At 42.1% G+C, this 22,327-nt stretch overlaps 1 protein-coding gene and 1 long non-coding RNA gene across 10 annotated transcripts; one reads left to right on the top strand and one right to left on the bottom strand.

Annotated features, from left to right (window-relative positions):
* The first annotated feature begins 5,587 nt into the window (after positions 1–5,587).
* On the top strand, positions 5,588–7,192 carry LOC123136158 (uncharacterized). The gene is made up of 4 exons (XM_044555468.1): positions 5,588–6,079; positions 6,162–6,263; positions 6,860–6,988; positions 7,079–7,192. The coding sequence occupies exons 1-4, from the start codon at positions 5,748–5,750 to the stop codon at positions 7,173–7,175; spliced, it is 660 nt and encodes a 219-aa protein (XP_044411403.1). The 5' UTR covers positions 5,588–5,747; the 3' UTR covers positions 7,176–7,192.
* LOC123136159 (uncharacterized) lies at positions 6,974–13,391 on the bottom strand. 9 transcript variants are annotated; one of them, XR_006466614.1, is made up of 5 exons: positions 12,959–13,358; positions 12,732–12,851; positions 10,310–10,561; positions 9,765–9,807; positions 7,682–8,907 (listed from the first exon to the last, which is right to left on the bottom strand). It is a non-coding gene; the product is annotated as an uncharacterized lncRNA (long non-coding RNA). The 9 variants fall into 9 exon arrangements; XR_006466615.1 differs by having other exon boundaries at positions 10,451–10,561; positions 12,728–12,851; positions 12,959–13,355; XR_006466616.1 differs by having other exon boundaries at positions 10,451–10,561; positions 12,959–13,355.
* Positions 13,392–22,327: the final 8,936 nt, after the last annotated feature.

Genomic DNA, 22,327 nt, shown 5'->3' with positions numbered 1-22,327 from the left:
AATTCCTTGCAGTCATCTATAAGGTCAGCATGCTGGGGCTTGGTTGATTCATTTATATTGCTATTTCTATGCACACGTAAAAGGATCTACGTATCCACAATTAATTTGCTTACCCATGTGAGTTTGGGGATATTTTTTCTCTTGTTAGGATGCATGTCAGATTTAAATTTTCTGATATCTATATATGTAGTGCAATTTTTATTTTGTAAAAACCTACTACCAGTTCACGCATAAAGGTGCACTTAATTTCTTAGTATTTCTACGTGCATTACCCCTCTTGAATTTACTTAGTAATAGTATTTTGTTATTTGGGTCTGAAGATACCAATATTGCGAAAAGTAAATAATTTGGGAGGAAAGTGATTTGAACTTTATACTGTTAAGGATAGTAAACCAAATTGATTTGTATAGAGGCGTGGATAATCAAACCAAAAAAGGGGAGTTGATTAGTAAGGAGACATCTAGGATGTTTCAAATTCTGTCGAAAAGCTCAATATAATTAGTACTACTCCCTCCGTTTTTAAATATAAGTCTATTTTAGATATTCCACTGTGGACTACTACCTCCGTCCGGAAATACTTGTCATCAAAATAAATAAAAGGGGATGTATCTAGATGTATTTTAGTTCTAGATACATCTCTTTTTGTCCATTTTGATGACAAGTATTTTCTGATGGAGGGAGTACACACGAAGCAAAATGAGTGAATCTACACTCTAAAATATGTTTATATACATTCGTATGTAGTTTGTATTGAAATCCATAGAAAGACTTATATTTAGAACGGAGGGAGTATATGTTATGGTGGATAAAAATTCTTTTAAATGCACTATATATATTGTGTACTAAATGGTGGAATCGTTGGCCGCCTGCCGGCCTCGACTGACATAGAGAGGGAGAACGCCCTAGATGGGATGCTCACGCATTTGCGCCTCACCAAGGTTCACTGCCTCGCATGCTTCCTAGGCCGAACTGAGATGCCGTCTCGAGCCGCTGCGTTCTCGAAAAAAAAATCTCAGATGCCACTGTTCCATTGACCTGATTCTGATTGTTTTGCAGACTAAAATCGTGTTTTGAAATCATATTCATAAAGTGAGAGACACTTTCCAATGTGCTAAGATGCGCAGCTCAACATCATAGGATTATCACATTTTGAATTCTGGTTCTTAGAGCTTTGGTTTCTAACCCTTATTTGCTTGTCTTGTCTTTTATTTTACGGGTTTCACGTTTCAGCACAAATCTTCTGTAGGAAATCTTGTACTCAAAGTGTAGAAAAATGCCGTTTTTGTGAAATGTCACGGGAGCTACATTACTAAGATTGCTGAATGTTTGTATGGCAGCCTATTCTTTAATCTGTTCAATTACAGAGTTTATGATTATGTAAATGGAGTATGGGATCTGAGAAGAAAAAAAAAGGTTATAGTACTTCCGTTCACAGGCAGATTCGACATATCCTCGTTTACTTCCCCCTTGTCTTCTGACTGACTCCTTAAATCATCAACATGTGTGTATATATAGTTGCATCCGATTCAAGGAAGATAATGGACAAGTACATTGGTATGAACAGGTCGTCGACTTTGACAAAAAATGCATACTGATTATCAGTTTTCCTGCTGAGTTGTATTATTATGCTGCAGAATACTCCCTCCGTTCCTAAATATAAGTCTTTTTAGAGATTCCACTACAAACTACATACGGATGTATATAGACATATTTTAGAGTGTAGATTCACTCATTTTGCTCTGTATGTAGTCAATAGTGAAATCTCTTAAAAGACTTATATTTAGAAACAGAGGGAGTACACATCAGCTATTATGCTACAGAATGCGCATAATTAGTTACAGATCAGTAGGCTACTCATCTGGTTAGTTTTCTCAAGTCATTTCTTCTGTGTGTATATATGTTATTTTCCTTTTTACACTAACAAGAGTTTTGTGCTTTCTGGTATGGTGTGGTGCTCCCCCCTTCATTTAGTGAGTTCTTCCTTAATGGAGGATATGGTATAGGTAATAGTGAGTGGTGTTCTAGCTTATGCACTATTTCTCCCTGGCCCGAGTTCCACACCATGACATGCCGCCGCCCCGGCCGCCATGTCTGTCATGGCACCGACGCCTCCCTGGCTCGCGGGACATTCCCTGTATATTTTGTAACATGCTTTCATGAATACAATTGAGTTGCATCCTATAATATTTTACATGCGTTATCCGGTTTTAATGGACAGGTTCCAGCAAAAAATGTCCCGCTATAGGGAAACCGAGTGGCAAGGTGTGTTTTAGGATGGAGTTCTTGTGTTGGAACAACGTGTTGAAGATAACATGGCGAATAGTCCGTACAACTACATTTCTTCCCCACATATGAGTTGGATTTGGGGGAGCCCAGACGGTTGAATTTGGGGAGTCTGTTGGGCACCCATTTGAACACGGCCGAACGTATGTATCTGGTTGTAGAATCATGGAATAAGGGAACAAAATCATGCATGTGTTCTCTTTAATTAATAGATAATAAAAATAGATATGCTTTATGGGATGATTGGTCTTAAGCATAAAAAGGCATCCATGTGCCACCTATCATTTATAATGCACAATAACGAGTTCTATGTTCTTGTACCACTTTCTTTATTTTCTGCGTTAGATCTGATAGTGTATGTTAGTAAATTACATTTTTATCGAAGATTACAAGTGAAGAGTATTTCAATTATTTTTTGTATGTTATTGGCTATCTTTTGTATACATGTGACATTTGATATGCAATCAGTAACAACCAATCCACAATGAATAGGAAGACATAATAATGCTAAGAATAACCCAGTGTCAACAAAAGAATGTTCTTAATTTTTTTAAGGCCCGTGGCAACGCACAGACACTCTACTAGTATAACCAGGAGGAGGGTTAATACATTGTAGGTTTTTTCTACGTCCCGCATTGGCGTTGGCTTTCTCTTATGCTTCTTCACCGTTGGTTGTAACGGAAAAAGTTGGACTGCACAGTTTCACCAGTCTAAATTATTTTAACATATAAATTTAGCAAATGACTCCTGCCGTCTAACCGGCCCAATGCGGTCGTCCAACCTGGGCAAATCCATCGCTCCGCCCGAAGAACCAACTCCGGCGCCACACATTGGCGCACCCAAACACTTGGCCTGACCAGAATCTGCTATTTAATAGCGGCTACATTTAAATTATTGAATTGACATGGTTTGATGGCCGAGATTAATTGGATCTTCCCATTTAAGTCTTTTCATATTGGTACAGATAAGCTATGTTTTAAACACCTAGGCCCCTATAGCTCCTAATCCCTATGTAACGCTCATGGTGTCAAAATGAAGGATCGGGGGCTACTGACAGGACATGATATCGAGGTATCCAACCTTCAATGAAGTAGATCACCAGGCCGGCCTTGAGGGCCAGCTACGTCCCAGGCCCCTCACCCTGCCGGCAAGCCTCCTCTAGAAGGGTGCCTCTTTACTTGGCGCACAAAACATCTACTCTAATAAATTCATTTGGGCTACAAAGCCATGTAAGCTGACTCGAGCCCATGTAATCCTACCCCCCATCAATCCACCTATATAAGGGGAGATAGGGGCCTCCCAAGACGACAACTCCTCTTGATCTCCCTCAACCTCTCTCATACGAGACAACACCAATATAAGCATGCAGGTTGTAGAGTATTATCTTACCTCGAGGGCCTGGACATGGGTAAATCCTTCATCTCGTATGCACCTAATATGATCGTCTATGCGTACTCCTCCCTATGATCAACCTTATGATCATTTTGTCGGTTTCATGCATCAAAAAATGGCCCCCGGCGAGGGGTGTGGTGCGTGTACATACTATGTTCAGATGATCTCTCCTTGTTGTCATCGATTACAATCTTGCCTAAGATGATAAAAAAGTCGATAACATTTTGCGCACCGCTGCACTGCTCCCTGTGATCCAATCTACGTCGGCAGCAAAAGCGTGGTTATGCATCACATTCGGAGCAAGCCTTTGAATGGAGTATGGATTGAAGTACAACCTAACTAGTTTTGTCGATCGGTTGTGACTCGTCTTCTCCTTGGTACCTACCGATATCCTGCCGGATTCAACCCAACATGCACATACAAGGAGTAATTAGGATGGTTGTTGTGTATACGACTTGGTCTGCAACAGTTGTAAATTATGTGTGAAGCACAACAGAAGGATTGCGTACTCTTGGAGTAATTAGGATGGTTGGTGGGCGCTTTGAAGTCCAACCAAGAATTGGGCGTAGGTGCTAAATCCACATACACAAAAGGGATACAAGGGTCCAAATCCAACAAAGTAGGCAAAAGAGGAACTAGTTCATCCCAATCATTAAGGAATTGAGGGCTTGATATCCAAGAGGTTCTTCCCTAGAAGGGGTCATGAATCCACTAGGGGATCTTCTCGTAGGCGTTGACCTTCATGGAAGAGTGTAGTGGATGAACAAAGCTTTATCTCATATTTGAGCTAATCCTTTGCTAACCGTACAAATGAGGTGGGGCAGTCTGAAGGGTAGACGAGGGAGAACATCCTCGCGGTTGGGAGGTTCTAAAACCTAGCTGCGGGGATCTGCACCGCCGATCTTCATCGACTCTACTTTCGTTGCGCTGCGAGTCGGTAATGATCAGATCAAAACCTTGTATATGTTATATTGGAGAAATTCATTGTGGACAAATCTTGTGCATCCATAACTCACATGGCTTCGTTCTCTAGATGTAGAGAAACATCCATCGAAACCATGAGTTGATGGGAATGCGATATTGGAACATAAAGTTCGATATCCTAGTGTCGTTGGACCGACCACACTTAATTGGTTGGGCCTCGGGAATATATGTGGTTCTTGTTTACTCTTGGAGTTGGTGGGTACTCCTAGATGGTTGGACTCCTTGCTCAAATTTCCTTCTTGTGGTGTGCTCCTAAGAAGTTTTGTAAGAGCTTGGTGGGCGCTTTGAAGTCCAACCACAAATGATTCGGTTTTACATAGGTTTATTTTCACCTAGAAGCTCTGGTTGAAGCACTAGGCCTTAGAGTACCCAATCCCTACTTAACACTTATTACGTCAAAAGGAAGGGCAGACGCACAGGACTGGGCGTAAGGGGCCAGGACCGATAGGAGGCGGGGTGAGCAATTTTCCCAAGTTATCGAGTAGCGGGTTTTAAGAGTGGTTTCTTCTAGTATGCTTTTATATGATTTCTTTTGTTTTTATTCATATATTACAAATATTTTGAAAAATCTTCAAGATTTTTTGGAAAAAAAGTTTGCATATTTTAAAATTTTGATGGAATTATTTCCTAAAAATTCTCTCATTTTTTTTAAAAAATGCTTGCATTTTCAAAAAAAAATGTTCATGCAGTTAGAAAAAGGTGCCGGTTTTGGGGAAAAAATTGATGACTGTTGAAAAAAATGTTGTCCAATTTTCGAAAAATGGTTAGGCCTTGTGAAGAATCTTCAATATCCCCAATTGGCTTGGGATAACTTTTCTAGTTTGCTTCTAGCATAGCAGCAAAAAAAGATATATCAGCAGCATGTGCTTTTTTTTGGAAGAAGTAGGAGGCGATGGGCTTTCTGAATTAGTATTATTACGGGGCCATACAGCAGTAAAGCCCAACCCTAACACCCGATCCGCGACCCAGTCGTCCCCTCCCATCCCCCATCTGCGCCGCTCCCATCCCGATCTGCGCCGCGCCGCTCCCCTCTCCTCCCCATCCGCGCCGCGCCGCCCTCCGCTCCCCTCCTGCCGTCGGGACCAGCAATGGTGCTCATGAGCGCTGCGGCGACGGCCGCCGTGATTTACGCGTACGGCAAGTCGGTCGCCTCGGTCGGGCTTGCTGCAGGGACCAGCGCCAGGGCGTTCTGGGTGATCGGCGGTTTCACCAAGGTGCTGTGTCCGATCTGCCACGAGCATGTCAGGCAGATGAAGTACGAGAGGCACACCAGAGAGCATACGTTCGAGTGCCCCTCGTGCTACGACCAGGTCCCGTTCTCCGAGCTCGAGAACCATGCACAGAGCCATGGGTATCGATGCTCGGTGTGCTACCAGACCGTCCCGCTCGCCAACTTCGGCACTCACCTGGATCTCCACAGGCACGACGCGACGGTTATTCTCCTCTTGTTAGCTCGAGACGAGATGCTCTTCTTTTTTTTTTACTCTTGCGGTGTCCTGCAGGGAGGAGCTGGCCGGGATCAGGCGGATCAGAGACGAGGGCTACCAAACAAGGCTGGAGGACCTGGAGCGCGAATGCCAGCAAAAGATGGCGGACCTTGAGCGGTACGAACCATCTCACCTGCAAGACTGCCGGTCGGACAAATTCAGATGATTAACTGTATGATGATTCTGTTAGTTTATTTTGTATGATGATTTTGTTAGTTTATTTTGCTTGTTGGCCAAATTCAGATGATTAACTGGATGATAACTCTGTTAGTTTATTGTGTTTGTTGGCCCAAATTCAGATGACTAAACTGGATGATGATTCTGTTAGTTTTTTGTGCTTGTTGGCCCAACTGGATGATGATTCTGTTAGTTTTTTGTGTTTGTTGGCCCAAATTCAGATGATTAACTGGATGATGATTTTGTTAGTTTATTGTGTTTAATCTATGGATTGACACTCATGAATGAAATATTTCATTTCACTTTGATTTATGGATCGATGTGATGTAAGTACTCCCTCGGTCCCAAAATTCTCGTCTTAGATTTGTTAGACAAGAATTTGGGACGGAGAGAGTATTTGTTGTTATTACTAATTAATGATTAGTTTTTTCTAGCTACTAAATTGTGTTGGATGCACTGTGCCTTTGTTAAAGAATACACTGCTCTTTGCCTCTCTCCACTGCGTCTTGGTAACAGTACAAAGTCTGTCTCTGCAGGGCGGAGGCTGCGTATATCGAGAAGAGAGAGCAAGCGAGACTGTTATGGGAACACCTAAAGTCCAATTGCCCTGCCTGCAATGAAACCGTGCCCATGCCCCAAATGGAATCACATGTCCGAGAGCACAAGTACGTAGACGAGTGCAAAATAAAATGAAAATTGCAAGATTTACAAACATACAAACAACCATTTTTACAGAATTTCCCTCTCCTGTGCAGACTTGATTTAAAGCAAAGTTCAACCAGACGCAATGAGATTGCTAACATGGGGATCAGGGTCAAGGGCCTAAGAATCGGAGCTCTCGTGAGTAGCTGATGATACTTCCCTCAACCTGCAAACGAGTTCTAACACCTCATGCCCTTGCACAAATCACTAGATTAATTAAATAACAATTGAAAAACTGAATATACTACATACAGTTCTACTCCCTCCGTTCCTAAATACTCCCTCCGTTCCAAAATATAGCGCGTCCTCGGTTTCCGTGCTTCAACTTTGACCATTAATTCAATCAACAAGACCGACTGCGGCGGGCGAAAAAATTATACCAATGAATTCGTATTCAAAAAAAGTTTTTAATTATATAATTTTTGATCCCGCCGCAGTCGGTCTCGTGGGTTAAATTTATGGTCAAAGTTGAACCTCAAAAAGCGTGGGCGCGCTATATTTTGGAACGGAGGGAGTACAAGTCTTTTTAGATATTCCAATATGGACTACATACGGAGCAAAATGAGTGAATCTACACTCTAAACTACATCTATATACATCCGTATGTGGTTCATATTGAAATCTCCAAAAAGACTTATATTTAGGAACGGAGGGAGTATTTTATACAATGACACAATTGGACAACTGAAGCCAAGTATATTAAATCTTCATCTACATTTATAGTGACAGATAATTGTTGTATACAAAGTATGAACATTGTATCCTACTCTAGATGATTGAATGTGGCAGATAGGAATAGGATACTCTATGTGCAGACTGAATCATGATAAAATCCCAGAAGGGTGGAAAGATTATTCTTTACCAATTCTCCTTGAAGCATTGCTGCAAAAAGCTGACCTGCATCATTACTTGACGCCATTTTTCATTTATTTTTTCAGGTGAAGCGTTGGGCCAGTCATCAGTAGAGTGCTCAATGTGCTAAGGGGACACTAAAGGGAAAGGTAGCCAGCCAGCCTTTGATTTGCTTCGAAAATCTCCATCACTACGAATTTAGATACTTGCACAACAAATGATTTACACATCAGGTTTTATTTATGGAAACTGCATATGTAACCTGAAGGTTATGTGATAAAATTAGCAAAACTTTTATAGCCGCTAGCTTAACATGGTATACACCTCGTCAAATATAAATTGCGAGTACTACTCCCTCCGTTCCATAATGTAGTGCCTATAGATTTTTTGAAAAGTCAAACTTCACAAAACTTTGACCAAGTTTGTGGAGAAAAATATTTACGTCTAGAGTGCGAAACATATATCACTAGATTCATCATAAGATGTAGTTTCACATTATATATTTTTGCTATTATAGATATAAATATTTTTCTCTACAAACTTGGTCAAAGTTTGACTTCTCAAAAAATCTATAGGCACTATATTATGGAGCGGAGGGAGTAATAACTAAGAACCATAGGCATTAGGCACTAAAAGTAGTCTCGAGATAGCAAACCAGAATACTAATCAATGCACAGAATCATATGTGCCCCACCACTACAGGTATGATGTATCATATACCACCCGACAGCAAGTAAAGTGTAATCCTTTCCTGTAGTACTCCCTCCGTCCGGAAATACTCGTCGGAGGAATGAATGTATCTAGATGTATTTTAGTTCTAGATACATTCATTTTTATGCATTTCTCCGACAAGTATTTTCGGACGGAGGGAGTATTACTTTACCTTGTGTAGTGGTGTGTTGCATAACAGTTCATCCTGTGCTGCTGGACATTATATTTTATCTGCCCGAGCCATTCACACCCTCCATTCATTTTGTGGACAGCCTAGCCTAGCTATGGACCTTGGGACGCCCCAGCTTTGGCTGGAACCCTGTGAGCATCCCAAAATCATGAGCAGACTTTAAAAAAGCAAAGGGACGATTAGGTTTGCATGATTCTGAAAAAAGGATGAATATGTTATATACACGCTTTTGTATAATTAGCTTGAACAGGGTATTGCCTCATAAGAATCTTGGAAATAGGTGCAGAATCAGGGTATTGCCTCATTAAATCATTCTGTGACAGCGGTTGCACTTGAAATGATTAGGCGTAGACAAAACCTATAACTATAACTACAAGCTGAGTATAAACAAACTTAGTCTGCACTTTATGCAAATGGTGTGGTGCACAACAACTGCTGCTGCACATCCTACTGTATTTTTCATCTATCTGGTTAATGAAGTTGACAACTTCAGTATTCACAAGAATTTTTCCTAAAAGTAAAACTGTATTCTCTTTGTGGTTGCAGGATGAAGGTATCAACTTCTAGAGAATTGCTACCAGCATACAAGAGAATGTCTTGATCGGCAATTTTGAATACCCAGTGAACTATTTTCTGCTCTGTTAATCTGCATCTGCGTGCTAACGTTTTGTAAACCGTGTGGTGGATCCTTAGAGATTGCTTACAAACAGCTCTAGTCTTAGTTCAGTAAGGAATTGAGCAACTTGGTGTTACGGATGGTGCATGTGGTCCGTTGAGAGCAGCCGCATCACATTTATTTAGCTGTGTTAGTAATGCTAAGCTTTGCACCACTGGTAAGCTTACTGGTCGATGCTAAGATCAGTATGCACTGCCCCGTCAGTGCTAGAGGTGTTTATCTTGACTATTCCTTTGTTTAAATCAACTATCTACAACTAGCATACTTTCTTGAAAAAAGAAAAACTATGACAATAGAGTAGGATTATTACCAAGAAGAGTGGGTTCATGGGCAAGATTTGTACACCTTCATACCTGCACAGGGAAAGAGAGAATCATATCAAAAACAGCCAGAAGAATCCAAGGTCCAGACACACGTACAGTAAGGAAATTGAAAACTATTGTATCGGTAGAAGAAATCCCCAGCGGGCGACCCTACGAGCACGGCTACACACTACACCTTCGCCTTCTTCTTCTTGTTCTTAAAAAAAATGAGACTTGTATCACAACACTTTATGCTTAGCTTAGAGGAGGTGCCAGGAAGGGCCACACTACACTCTCTTCTTCTTGGCTATTTAATCTTGCTGAATACTGAAGTTGTATCTTAGCTACACCTCACAGGCGATGGGACGACTTGATTTAAAAAAAGTGAGACTCATATGAAGATTTCAATACTTTAGTCTTCTGTGATTTCAACACTTTAGTCTTCTTCTTGGCTACACCTCACAAGCAATGGAGTGACTTGATTTGTAGGATTCATAAGGATGAAAGAAATGCTTCTCAAGATGATAGAATCACGAGATGATAGAGCGACTACCAGGATCAAGGAAGTTGCTTTGCATCAGACAAAACAGAGCTGGAGGCCTTCACAAGTGTGCATCAAATGCAGCCTCTAAAACATAAGGATGAAAGAAATGCTTTTCAAGATGATAGAATCACGAGATGATAGAGCGACTACCAGGATCAAGGAAGTTGCTTTGCATCAGACAAAACAGAGCTGGAGGCCTTCACAGAGCATACGGCCTCTAAAACACAAGCAAATCCATCTTGCCGAAGTGGTGGGACATACCTGAACAAGCAAAAGAGAGCAAGGTCATATCAGAACAGGCCAAGGGATCCAAGATCCTGATCAACATGCAAAAAAAAATGTACAAGAAATCTTCATATGTATCTAGAGAGGTGGATAGCCTGGCTGCCTCTATTCATTTCGAGGGTAAAAACATGGACAGCCTATCGAGGGACGACTGTTACCGGACCCTACGACCACGGGTACACACTCCATTGCGCATTCCCAAAAGATGAGTACAGAGTCTTTTTTTAAGTGAGCACAGACTTGACAAAAGCAGTATTCGCAACATTACAAAAATTTACTACTATCTCGCAAGCAAAGGGACGACTTGATTTGTAGGATTCGGAGGAGAAAAAATACTTTTGAATATGAAGAAACACACTTGCAGAACAAAATTACACATTAATTTTTGGAACATATGTGTTTGGTTCACTGAGTTAAGGAACTCGAAATCTTGATAGAAACACAAGAATATTTAAAACTAAAACACCTACCTTTGGTATCTTAAACATATGTATAACACGGATTTTTAATCGTAGCACATACCACATATCACAACTAGGCACGAAAGGTGACAAACAACAAAAGAAATACTGATAAAATTACACGAATATGATAGCCTGCAAAATGAAAAGACACATAAATTTTGGTAAATTAGGTTTCTTTGTTCACTGGAATATAAAAATCAAGACCAAAGGACATACACTACTACTAGCATGCAAGCATCTGCCATTGCATTAACCAACACAAATGATAACTAATCACTCTCTTCACAAGCATATCTTCTCCAAGATAAATGTTGTAACCTCAATTGTTTGGGAAAATTCAGTACATACACAAGAATATCAGTACAGACTAGTCAAATCAAAACAACACGGAAAAAGTATTACGGTTAAAAACATAAATATTTTTTGTAATCTCAAGTACTTTTTTTAAAAAAAACTCTGAGAGTAGGAGAAAAAGAGAGAGAGCAAATCCAACCCAACGGCGTGGTGGTGGGTCTACATGGCTGAACAATGATGGTAGAGAGCAACATGCCAAGGAATCCAAGGTCCTTACCTGAAGAACATGCATGCTTACAGTATGTATACTGCAAAAAAAAACTCAATGGATCTGATCTAGAGAGAAAACGAGTGGACAGCCTCCATTCATTCATTTCGAGTGGACAGCTTGGGCATCGACACGACAGCTACCAAAATGAAAAAATGGGGGCAGGCCGACCCTACCTCCATGTGCGCACATCCCCAAAAGATGAGCACATACAAATAAACCTGACAAACAAAGGGATGGTTTGAACCAGGCCTGCAGAACGGTTATTAGACACATCAATTTTGTCAACCTATTATGTGTTTGGTTCACTTGATTAAAAAAATCAAAATCATCCTAATAGAAGCACATACACAAAATTAATAAAAAGAAAGCCAAATCAAAGCAACACGTTCTTACTTAACGTTCTTATATATAGGCTAAAAAAAGTAAAATCGAATCAAAGCAATGAAAATCACAACCAAAAGTATATGACTCAAATGCTAGCTAGATTACTCCATCCCCAAGCGTCTCTTCAGCGAGTGGAGCTTCGACATCTCTAACACCGACACAATACATCTCTAACTAAAATGGATAACCATAACTAATTAAGATTAATCTAGCATAGCATCGGACACTAAGTTTTTTAATCTTAGCACGTACCCTCATATCACCTTAGCACTGGCGAAAAGTGGACTAACAATGACACTAAAGTTTGTGAGGACAAGTGCTAAGATCAAAAGGCTTAGCGACAGAGCTAGGCAAACAAAATGTACTTTGGATTGTTATCTCTGTATTAATTAGGGGGCCTATATAACTATAAGTGGTACTAAGGGGTGTGGCAAAAGAAAAAACTCATCAAAGAGTGTTTTATACACCACCAAAAGAAGTAATAAAGGAATTGCAAGGAGAGGTTTGTGATTTTTATTTTCTTAAAAAACAATAGACTGCATGAATTCTTGGGAAAAATCCCAAAGAGTTTGAAATCCTTTTAGGAAAAGCTCCCACAGATCCAAACAGCCTGAAAACAGTACTCTGGTGAATCTTCTTCTGAAGAAGCATTTATTTTCTTTTGCTTTGTCCTCCGGTGATATACATAATACAGAAGATTAAAACAAAAACAAAAAGCTCTGCACATACATACACAGGAGAGGAGACGGCCTAACAGGGCCTGATGCGGCTGGGATATTCGTTTTACTCGATCGATGGGAAATATCCATCTGTAATACTAGTGTAACATAAAATAGAGAGAGATCCAACCAACCTGCAAGACGAGACAGTAGAAACATGGCGGCCGGTAAGGATGGATTCGTTTTCTTTCTTAGATTAGAGGGGGGATTCGTCGGATGAAAGAAGAAGCAGAGGACTCACCCTGTCACCCATCCATCCATAAGAGGAACAAGCGCCGTGAGAGTCTCCGGTCGCCACCGTGCTGTTTCCCATCTGGACATGGACGGGGTGAGGGGAGGTACGTTGCTGCCGTCCGGCCAGCGAGGCGGGTATGCGTCTCGATTCGGCGGGGCTAGATCCATCTCTCTCGCCATCGCCATCGCCATGGAAGAAGGGTGCACGGTGGCAGGGGGTTGGTTGCAAGGAAGGAAGGGTGAGCCCATGGATCCTTCCGTGGTGGTGGTCGGAGATCTGAGGAGAGGAGAGGAGCAGGAGAGAGAGGCGGCTAGGCTAGGCTAGGGTTTGGATCCAGGCAGCGAGAAGATAAGGCCAGATCTGACAACAGATTTAGTATTTGACAAAAGTTAATATTACGTATGTGGGTGGCAGGCAGGCAGGCGCACGCGTGGGGTTTCTCTTTCTTTCTTTCTTTTGCACGGATTTTCACGTCATGCATCACCGCACCTGACCTAGGGAGCTCCTATTGGGCGCCACAGGCGCCAGAAGTTCTCCCTGGCGCCTACTACACCGCTGAGTTGGGCCGGCCCAGCAAACGTGTACAACATCGAAAAATCATAGCGTTTAAAAAATCACAGAAATAAATGCAGTTGACAAGTTTCGAACTCGTGCAGTTCCACTAGCGTATGAGTTCTGCTAACCAGCGGGACTACTTGCGACTAGTGATAGGTAGCAGGCACAAATTATATAATAACAATGTTTTCTCGCTATTTTATTGCACAAAACGGTACCAATTACTATTTTTAAATTATTTGACGAAAAAAAATCGTGAATTTGAAAAGCCTCATAGATTTCGAACAAAGTTCTTAAATTTTCAAGAAAAGTTCAGAAACTTGAAAAAAGTTCATCAATTGTTAAACAAAAAGTTCATCAATTTTGAAAAAGTTCATCAAATTTGAAAAACAATCATCGAAATTGAAAAAAGTTAATGGGTTTTCAAAATTAGTTCATCAATTTTCAAGAAAAGTGCACAAACCTAAAAAAAGTTCATCAATTTTCAAACAAAAAAGTTCATCAAATTTGAAAAAAGTTCATCGAAATTAAAAAAAGGTTCATGGATTTTTAAAAAAAATCATCAATTTGGAAAAGGTTCATCGGATCTAAAAAAATTTCATAGAAATTGAAAAGGAAATCATTGATTTTGAAAAAGTTCACGGAATTTGAAAAAGGATGAGGAAAAAAGAAAAACAAAAACCGACCTGACGTTGACAAATAAATGAATGGACTGAAGTATCTATTAGTAAATGTGGCCCTGGCTTGGTGGCTAGAGCCTTGCGCTCTCAGCGACGTGGATCCAGGTTCGATCCTTGGTTAACGCTATTTTTTGACCAATTCATAAGTAAAATCTCTCAGCGGGTGGGTCTCCTGGGATTTCTCGTATCTCCACGGAAGTAAGTACTGGTATGATCGGAACTAGTATTTAGATATATGTGACCCTCTAGCGGTTTGACTCCGTTGATGGTATACGGAACTTCCTTCCTGCGAAAGGTCGAGTTCGTAAATCAAGCTTGTAGAAAAAGCGAGTACCGGTATTTGATGGTGATGGTGAGGATGACTAACCTCGCTCTTGCAACCATGAATATTTTCTAGATACTACGGGCATATACCTTCTTCCGAAGGGTCCCCGTCCTATCTTTTTCGCCTTCCGCTCTGGAATCGACTATTGGTGGGTTGTAACGTGAACCTATGGATCTCAATGAACAGCTTCGATACCACAAAAGGATGGGCAAGAAAGACAGCAGGTGTTGAGCCAAAGCCCTAGTTCATACACAATCATAATGTTGGTCAACCATCCGAACCGGGATTCTTGTTATTCATACGAAGGAACAAGAAAAGAAGAAGTATGGGATAAATGGTTTTTGAGTTGGGCATGATGAAAGCGGGTACAATGGCATTACTTAGAAGCTATTATGTCCTGTCTTGGCTTTAGCAATAAGCTTGTGCGACTGATGACTCCCTCCATCCCTGGCATCGCCAAGACTAATGGATAAGGTTTTGTCGCATCTTAATCGAACCGCATGCGGAGCTCAGCTCCTAAGAAAATAATAAGAAATATCTAGTTTTGTTTCATAAGTGGCGAGCCAAGGAATAAGAATACCGCCCCCTGATCTGTATTTCAAAAGCGGATTCAGCGCTGCAAGAAATAGAATTATGCATAGATTGACTTGTAAAGAAAGACGAACCGAACAGTGCTAAGCAAAACTCTCTTATTTCTATGCTCGATTCAATCTCTACTCATCTGCTTTTAGTTCTACTTTCTGTATACGAAGTCCGAGCTTTTCGAGCTGCTCAGTTCTCGCTATGTCATTTCTTGGTTTTTAGTGCATTCACTCAATTCTCTGTGAAGTCCATGGACATGTTGTGGTTCATTGCAGAGAACAGCCATCACATGGATCAAGCTATAAGGAATCACCCGCGAGCGAGGGCAAGTCTCAATTATGGTAGGAATGGAATACACCAATCATAACTCTGGTCTGGTCCCTAGTTCCCTAAGTAGTTAGTGAAACTTCCAGCTGGACTGACTGGATTTAGAGCTTAATGCTCCTATCTTTGAACTAGAATCTTAGCGCTTATTTCATGAAGATAGCTACTTTAATTGATACAAGAATGCCTACTTTGGACCAATAGGATCTACTCCTACTTGAATGCCAATCCAATCTCTTTCCCAATAAGAATTCCTAATCCCTAAATCCAAGCAAGGCATGATTGTTAGTCAGGATAACCAGCTTACGTACCGCATTAAGAAGTACCGACTATGCTTTTTTCCATACTTTTCTTGCAGTACTTCAGTAAAGCTACCCCATTTTAATAAGATAGGGATTCGAGATATCAGCATTTTCACAGGTCCTTGTCAAGCTGCAGCAGAATCAGATTCGAGTATAGCATCATTCGGTTGGAGTTCTGAAATAATCTGGATCCCCTTTGCTATTTTAGCAATCTCTGTTGCTCAGTTTCATCCCTTTCTGAGGTAGAAAACCCATCCATATATGTACGAGTGAGAGATGTCTTCCGTCCCGGAGAACCGTCTTCTCTCCCTCCTTAGGAAAAGGAGATCTAGGTAGAGGAGGTAGAAAATAATAGATACCGTCTATTCTATTAATTAGTCATCAAAAAGCAACCTATATCGAGGTCAAGTTTGATAGGGTGAAGTGGACTATTAGATCCCCGGCTTACCATTAGAAAGAAAGCTTAGCCGCCGACGTCAATGTGTTAAGCACATAGGATATATTCGGCGAAAGTCAGTAAGAAGTAGAGTGAATTCTGAAACTCCAGCATTTAGGCCCAGATAGAATGGGTCCTCAAGCTTAGAATCATTTGGCCTAACCTTTAAGAAAAGTCAGCATCTTTTCATCCGGGTCGTACTAAAGGCAGGTAGACCGAACACACGGCACCTGTCCCAATGACTGGTACACTGACGGTGGCTTATTGGTTCCTTCCTCCCTTCCATCCTCAAGTCTTACTTTCCTTGATGCCTTAGTTTACTTGATGCCTGATTCATTCCTCCCTATATTCAATCTCTCGTGCCATATTCTTTTTCAGGTTTGACATTACTTCCCTTTCCTATCTTTTTTACTTTTCTCAAGGACGTAAGATTCTTTAAAATCCCTTTCGCATATCCCTTTGATTCCAGGTTCAGATCCATCTATCTCTTCTCTCCCTTTCTTGGAACCTTACTTCACAAAGTAGGACATGCCCCCGGGGATACTCATCATTATTATGAATAGGTTACTCTATCCAATTCCCCGGAATCATTCACTATCATAGTCAGTCTCACCTTCACTTAGTTGAGGGATACTAACATCACCATCTGCACTGAGGAATATCTGAGATTTCTCAGGGTTCACGTGCATGCCCCCGCCACCACGTTCGATCACGGAAATAAATCCACTTAGATTTACGTGCCTTAAGATGTCCAGAATTTGAGGACGGTCAAGATGATATGAATCATAGCGTGTTGAAGCTAGAAGGACATTGGTGTCCCATCTTGTATAAAGAACACCTTCATACCGGCTCAGGACCTCCCTATCGAATTGATGTTGAAAAAAGAGATGTAGGAGCACGTCGCTCAATTCACCTATCAATGGTATACAATTCGAATGAGGAATTTGGAGGTTAGTGGCAGCATTATATATCGGGAGAGATAGAAATTCCTTTAAGATGTGGGAAATCACACCCAGATTGTGTAGACACTTTAAGGTATTCCATAGACGTTCCGTAGAAACATACCGGATACTATGACTCAAATCCACACAGACTATTTTCTCTACACCACTTTGACCATCCCAGAACCTTTGGTGGTAATCCAACATTTCATTATAATAAAATAATCTAGACGGAAGATTGTTTCTTATCACTAGAAACTCCCGCATTAAGATATTAGCTAACACTTTAAAAAGTAGTACATCTATTGGAAGAGATGGCGCAGCCATACAAGGCCAATCACCAGCATTGATGAGTGGGCGCCTGGCACAACAATAGCCAAGCTCATCTTGCCTTTCCAGAGTGAAATGTTCCTGCAAAGTCATACCACCCCTACCATATTTATAGGTTTTGTATACCAATTTGGGATGAAATGAAGAATAACCTTCGTGTATATGCGACACCATGGTATCGATTTCTTCGGGTAAGACGCCCCGCTCTCTCCACATATCATTCGAATTATAGAGTCTCCTGACCTCATTAATCAATTGAAGTTTCCAAAAACTACCATGAAATCTCCGGCGAAAAGTGACGTTGTGATTACTTATAGATCCAATGAAAACTTTTGAGATAATACAAAAAGTGGTCATCATTTCTTCCTCTTGGTAAGTTGGCTGGTTTCTTCCCATTCTTTCTTCTTTCCACTAATCTAATGGTTTCATTCTCCCATCGAGAGGTTATGATACTAGCAAGAGTCCTATTCTTCTCCTCTCGATCCTACCTTGGGTTATGTTTGACAGGGATGGTCAGTGAACTTCTATTAGTTTCAAAGGAGGATAGAGATCCATTGGGGAAGGCTCGAAAGGTTATTCGATATCAAAGGTTGACCCTCGACGTGCCGCAGCCACTATTTTTACTCCTTTTATGCAATTATGAACGAAACTTTCTCGATTCCAATGCAACTTATCCTTTTGGAGTTGACGTAACAAACTATGCGAGCCTCCCGATGAAGCCAACAGAAATCCTATCCGAATACTAAAAATAAAAGGCAATTTCATTATGGTGGTATACCAGCCGCCAGTTCTGGAACTTCCAGTTCCAATCGGAGCATATAGATTCGTAAATGGATTTGTATGTATAGCCACTTCAGTCGTGCTCCTCGTTTCTCGAATGGAAAAAAAGTATCTTCTTTCTGGGAACATGCTAAACCAGAAATTCTTATGTTCGTGATTCTTCATCCACCGATGCAGAAAATCTTCCAGTTTTCCATTCTCATATGAGGCAGGAAAGTTTATGGGCAACAGGTCGGCACGAAGTGATTCATCATGTTCAAACATGAACCTTTCGCTCGTTGGGGACGGTTTATAAATCATCAAATTCCCACAAATGGAATGAGAAGTGGGTCCATGTAAATGATCGAGACCTCGCAAACAACAACGTTCCTTCCCCATATGGAGTTCGGGACCCAAGGGCAATCGTTGAGTGAACTGTATCTTATTCGTATTAGTTGACCTAAGCCGCACCATTATTGCAGGGGTGGGGCTCGGCCTCCGAACCGTACGTGGGACGAGTTTCTGCCTCATACAGCTCGGGCCGAAGACCGGGGAAGTTGAGGAGAGATGGGGAGACCCAACTGCTGCCAGTCGGGACGGACAGGAAAGGGGGCGGGGATAAGCTTGTGAAGAAGCAAGCTTATTGCCCCACCCCCCAAAAACAAACCGACCCAGCAAGAAAACGTATGCGATTTAGCAACAAAGCGCTCATCCCTTGCTTGCTGCTTCGCGTTCTTTCTATTCCATCCCAGTCCATTCCGGGATAGGCGGCTAATAGAATCTAATATGTGCAGTAGTCGTCATCTGACCAATCGGCTCGGACACCAGACCACTTGTGTCCGCCCATTCTGTCTCGCCCTAAATGGAATGGCTCTCTTAGTTACGCTGTGCCCCGACCCGAGTCCCCACGTCCGCTTTTATCCGCCCGCAACCCGGCCAACACAACATTAGGGCCGTCCCCCCCATTCTATGCTGACCCGGGCCGGGGCTCGCTTTTTGGGAAGCCCGTTCCCACCGCGTGTTGGAAATATGCCCTAGAGGCAATAATAAAAGTATTATTATTAAATTTCCTTGTTCATGATAATTGTCTTTTATTCATGCTATAACTGTATTATCCGGAAATCGTAATACACGTGTGAATACATAGACCACAATATGTCCCTAGTGAGCCTCTAGTTGACTAGCTCGTTGTGATCAACAGATAGTCATGGTTTCCTGGCTATGGACATTGGATGTCGTTGATAACGGGATCACATCATTAGGAGAATGATGTGATGGACAAGACCCAATCCTAAGCCTAGCACAAAAGATCGTGTAGTTCATTTGCTAGAGCTTTGCCAATGTCAAGTATCTCTTCCTTCGACCATGAGAGCGTGTAACTCCTAGATACCGTAGGAGTGCTTTGGGTGTATCAAACGTCACAACGTAACTGGGTGACTATAAAGGTGCACTACAGGTATCTCCGTAAGTATCTATTGTTTTATGCGGATCGAGACTGGGATTTGTCACTCCGTGTAAACGGAGAGGTATCTCTGGGCCCACTCGGTAGGACATCATCATATGCGCAATGTGACCAAGGAGTTGATCACGGGATGATGTGTTACGAAACGAGTAAAGTGACTTGCCGGTAACGAGATTGAACAAGGTATTGGATACCGACGATCGAATCTCGGGCAAGTAACATACCGATAGACAAAGGGAATTGAATACGGGATTGATTAAGTCCTTGACATCGTGGTTCATCCGATGAGATCATCGTGGAACATGTGGGAGCCATCATGGGTATCCAGATCCCGCTGTTGGTTATTGACCGGAGAACGTCTCGGTCATGTCTGCATGTCTCCCGAACCCGTAGGGTCTACACACTTAAGGTTCGATGACGCTAGGGTTATAAAGGAAGTTTGTATGTGGTTACCGAATGTTTTTCGGAGTCCCGGATGAGATCCCAGACGTCACGAGGAGTTCCGGAATGGTCCGGAGGTAAAGATTTATATATGGGAAGTCCTATTTTGGCCACCGGAAAATGTTCGGGATTTTTCGGTATTGTACCAGGAAGGTTCTAGAAGGTTCCAAAGTGGGGCCCACCTGCATGGGGGGACCCACATGAACGTGGGTAGTGGGGGCAAGGCCCCACACCCCTGGTCAAGGCGCACCAAGATCCCCCCTTAGAAGGAATAAGATCATATCCCGAAGGGATAAGATCAAGATCCCTAAAAAGGGGGGATAACAATCGGTGGGGAAGGAAATGATGGGATTTCTTTCCTCCCACCTTGGCCAACGCCCCAATGGACTTGGAGGGAAAGAAACCAGCCCCTCCACCCCTATATATAGTGGGGAGACGCATGGGAGCTTCAGACGAAGTTCTGGCGCAGCCCTCCCCCTCTCCCAAGTCGTCCTCCTCTCCCGTGGTGCTTGGCGAAGCCCTGCTGGATTGCCACGCTTCTCCATCACCACCACGCCGTTGTGCTGCTGTTGGATGGAGTCTTCCTCAACCTCTCACTCTCTCCTTGCTGGATCAAGGCGTGGGAGACGTCACCGGGCTGTACGTGTGTTGAACGCGTTGGTGCCGTGCGTTCGGCACTTGATCATCGGTGATTTGAATCACGACGAGTACGACTCCATCAACCCCGTTCACTTGAACGCTTCCGCTTAGCGATCTACAAGGGTATGTAGATGCACTCTCCTTCCCCTCGTTGCTGGTTTCTCCATAGATAGATCTTGGTGACACGTAGGAAAATTTTGAATTTCTGCTACGTTCCCCAACAGTGGCATCATGAGCTAGGTCTATTGCGTAGATTCTTTGCACGAGTAGAACACAAAGTAGTTGTGGGCATTGATGTTGTACAATATGCTTACCGTTACTAGTCCAATCTTGTTTCGACGGTATTGTGGGATGAAGCGGCCCGGACCGACCTTACACGTACTCTTACGTGAGACAGGTTCCACCGATTGACATGCACTTGGTGCATAAGGTGGCTAGCGGGTGCCAGTCTCTCCCACTTTAGTCGGAACGGATTTGATGAAAAGGGTCCTTATGAAGGGTAAATAGCAATTGGCATATCACGTTGTGGTTTTGCGTAGGTAAGAAACGTTCTTGCTAGAAACCCATAGCGGCCACGTAAAACATGCAAACAACAATTAGAGGACGTCTAACTTGTTTTTGCAGGGTATGCTATGTGATGTGATATGGCCAAGAAGAATGTGATGAATGATATGTGATGTATGAGATTGATCATGTTCTTGTAATAGGATTCACGACTTGCATGTCGATGAGTATGACAACCGGCAGGAGCCATAGGAGTTGTCTTTATTTATTGTATGACCTGCGTGTCATTTAACAACGCCATGTAAATTACTTTACTTTATTGCTAAACGCGTTAGCCATAGAAGTAGAAGTAGTCATTGGCGTGACAACTTCATGAAGACACGATGATGGGGATCATGATGATGGAGATCATGGTGTCATGCCGGTGACAAGATGATCATGGAGCCCCGAAGATGAAGATCAAAGGAGCTATATGATATTGGCCATATCATGTCACTACTCTATTTGATTGCATGTGATGTTTATCATGTTTATGCATCTTGTTTACTTAGGACGACGGTAGTAAATAAGATGATCCCTTACAAAATTTCAAGAAGTGTTCTCCCCTAACTGTGCACCGTTGCTACAGTTCGTCGCTTCTAAGCACCACGTGATGATCGGGTGTGATGGATTCTTACGTTCACATACAACAGGTGTAAGACAGTTTTACACAGCGAAAACACTTAGGGTTAACTTGACGAGCCTAGCATGTGCAGACATGGTCTCGGAACACGGAGACCGAAAGGTTGAGCATGAGTCGTATAGTAGATACGATCAACATGAAGATGTTCACCGATGATGACTAGTCCGTCTCACGTGATGATCGGACACGGCCTAGTTGACTCGGATCATGTAATCACTTAGATGACCAGAGGGATGTCTATCTGAGTGGGAGTTCATAAGATGAACTTAATTATCCTGAACATAGTCAAAAGACCTTTTGCAAATTATGTCGTAGCTCGCGCTTTAGTTCTACTGTTTTAGATATGTTCCTAGAGAAAATATAGTTGAAAGTTGATAGTAGCGATTATGCGAACGGTAGAAAGCTTATGTCCT

This window comes from Triticum aestivum, chromosome 6B (assembly GCF_018294505.1).
Source record: "Triticum aestivum cultivar Chinese Spring chromosome 6B, IWGSC CS RefSeq v2.1, whole genome shotgun sequence".
Lineage (NCBI taxonomy): Eukaryota > Viridiplantae > Streptophyta > Magnoliopsida > Poales > Poaceae > Triticum > Triticum aestivum.
The sequence above is the reverse complement of the archived record's forward strand: the minus strand, read 5'-3'. Positions and strand labels throughout refer to the sequence as shown.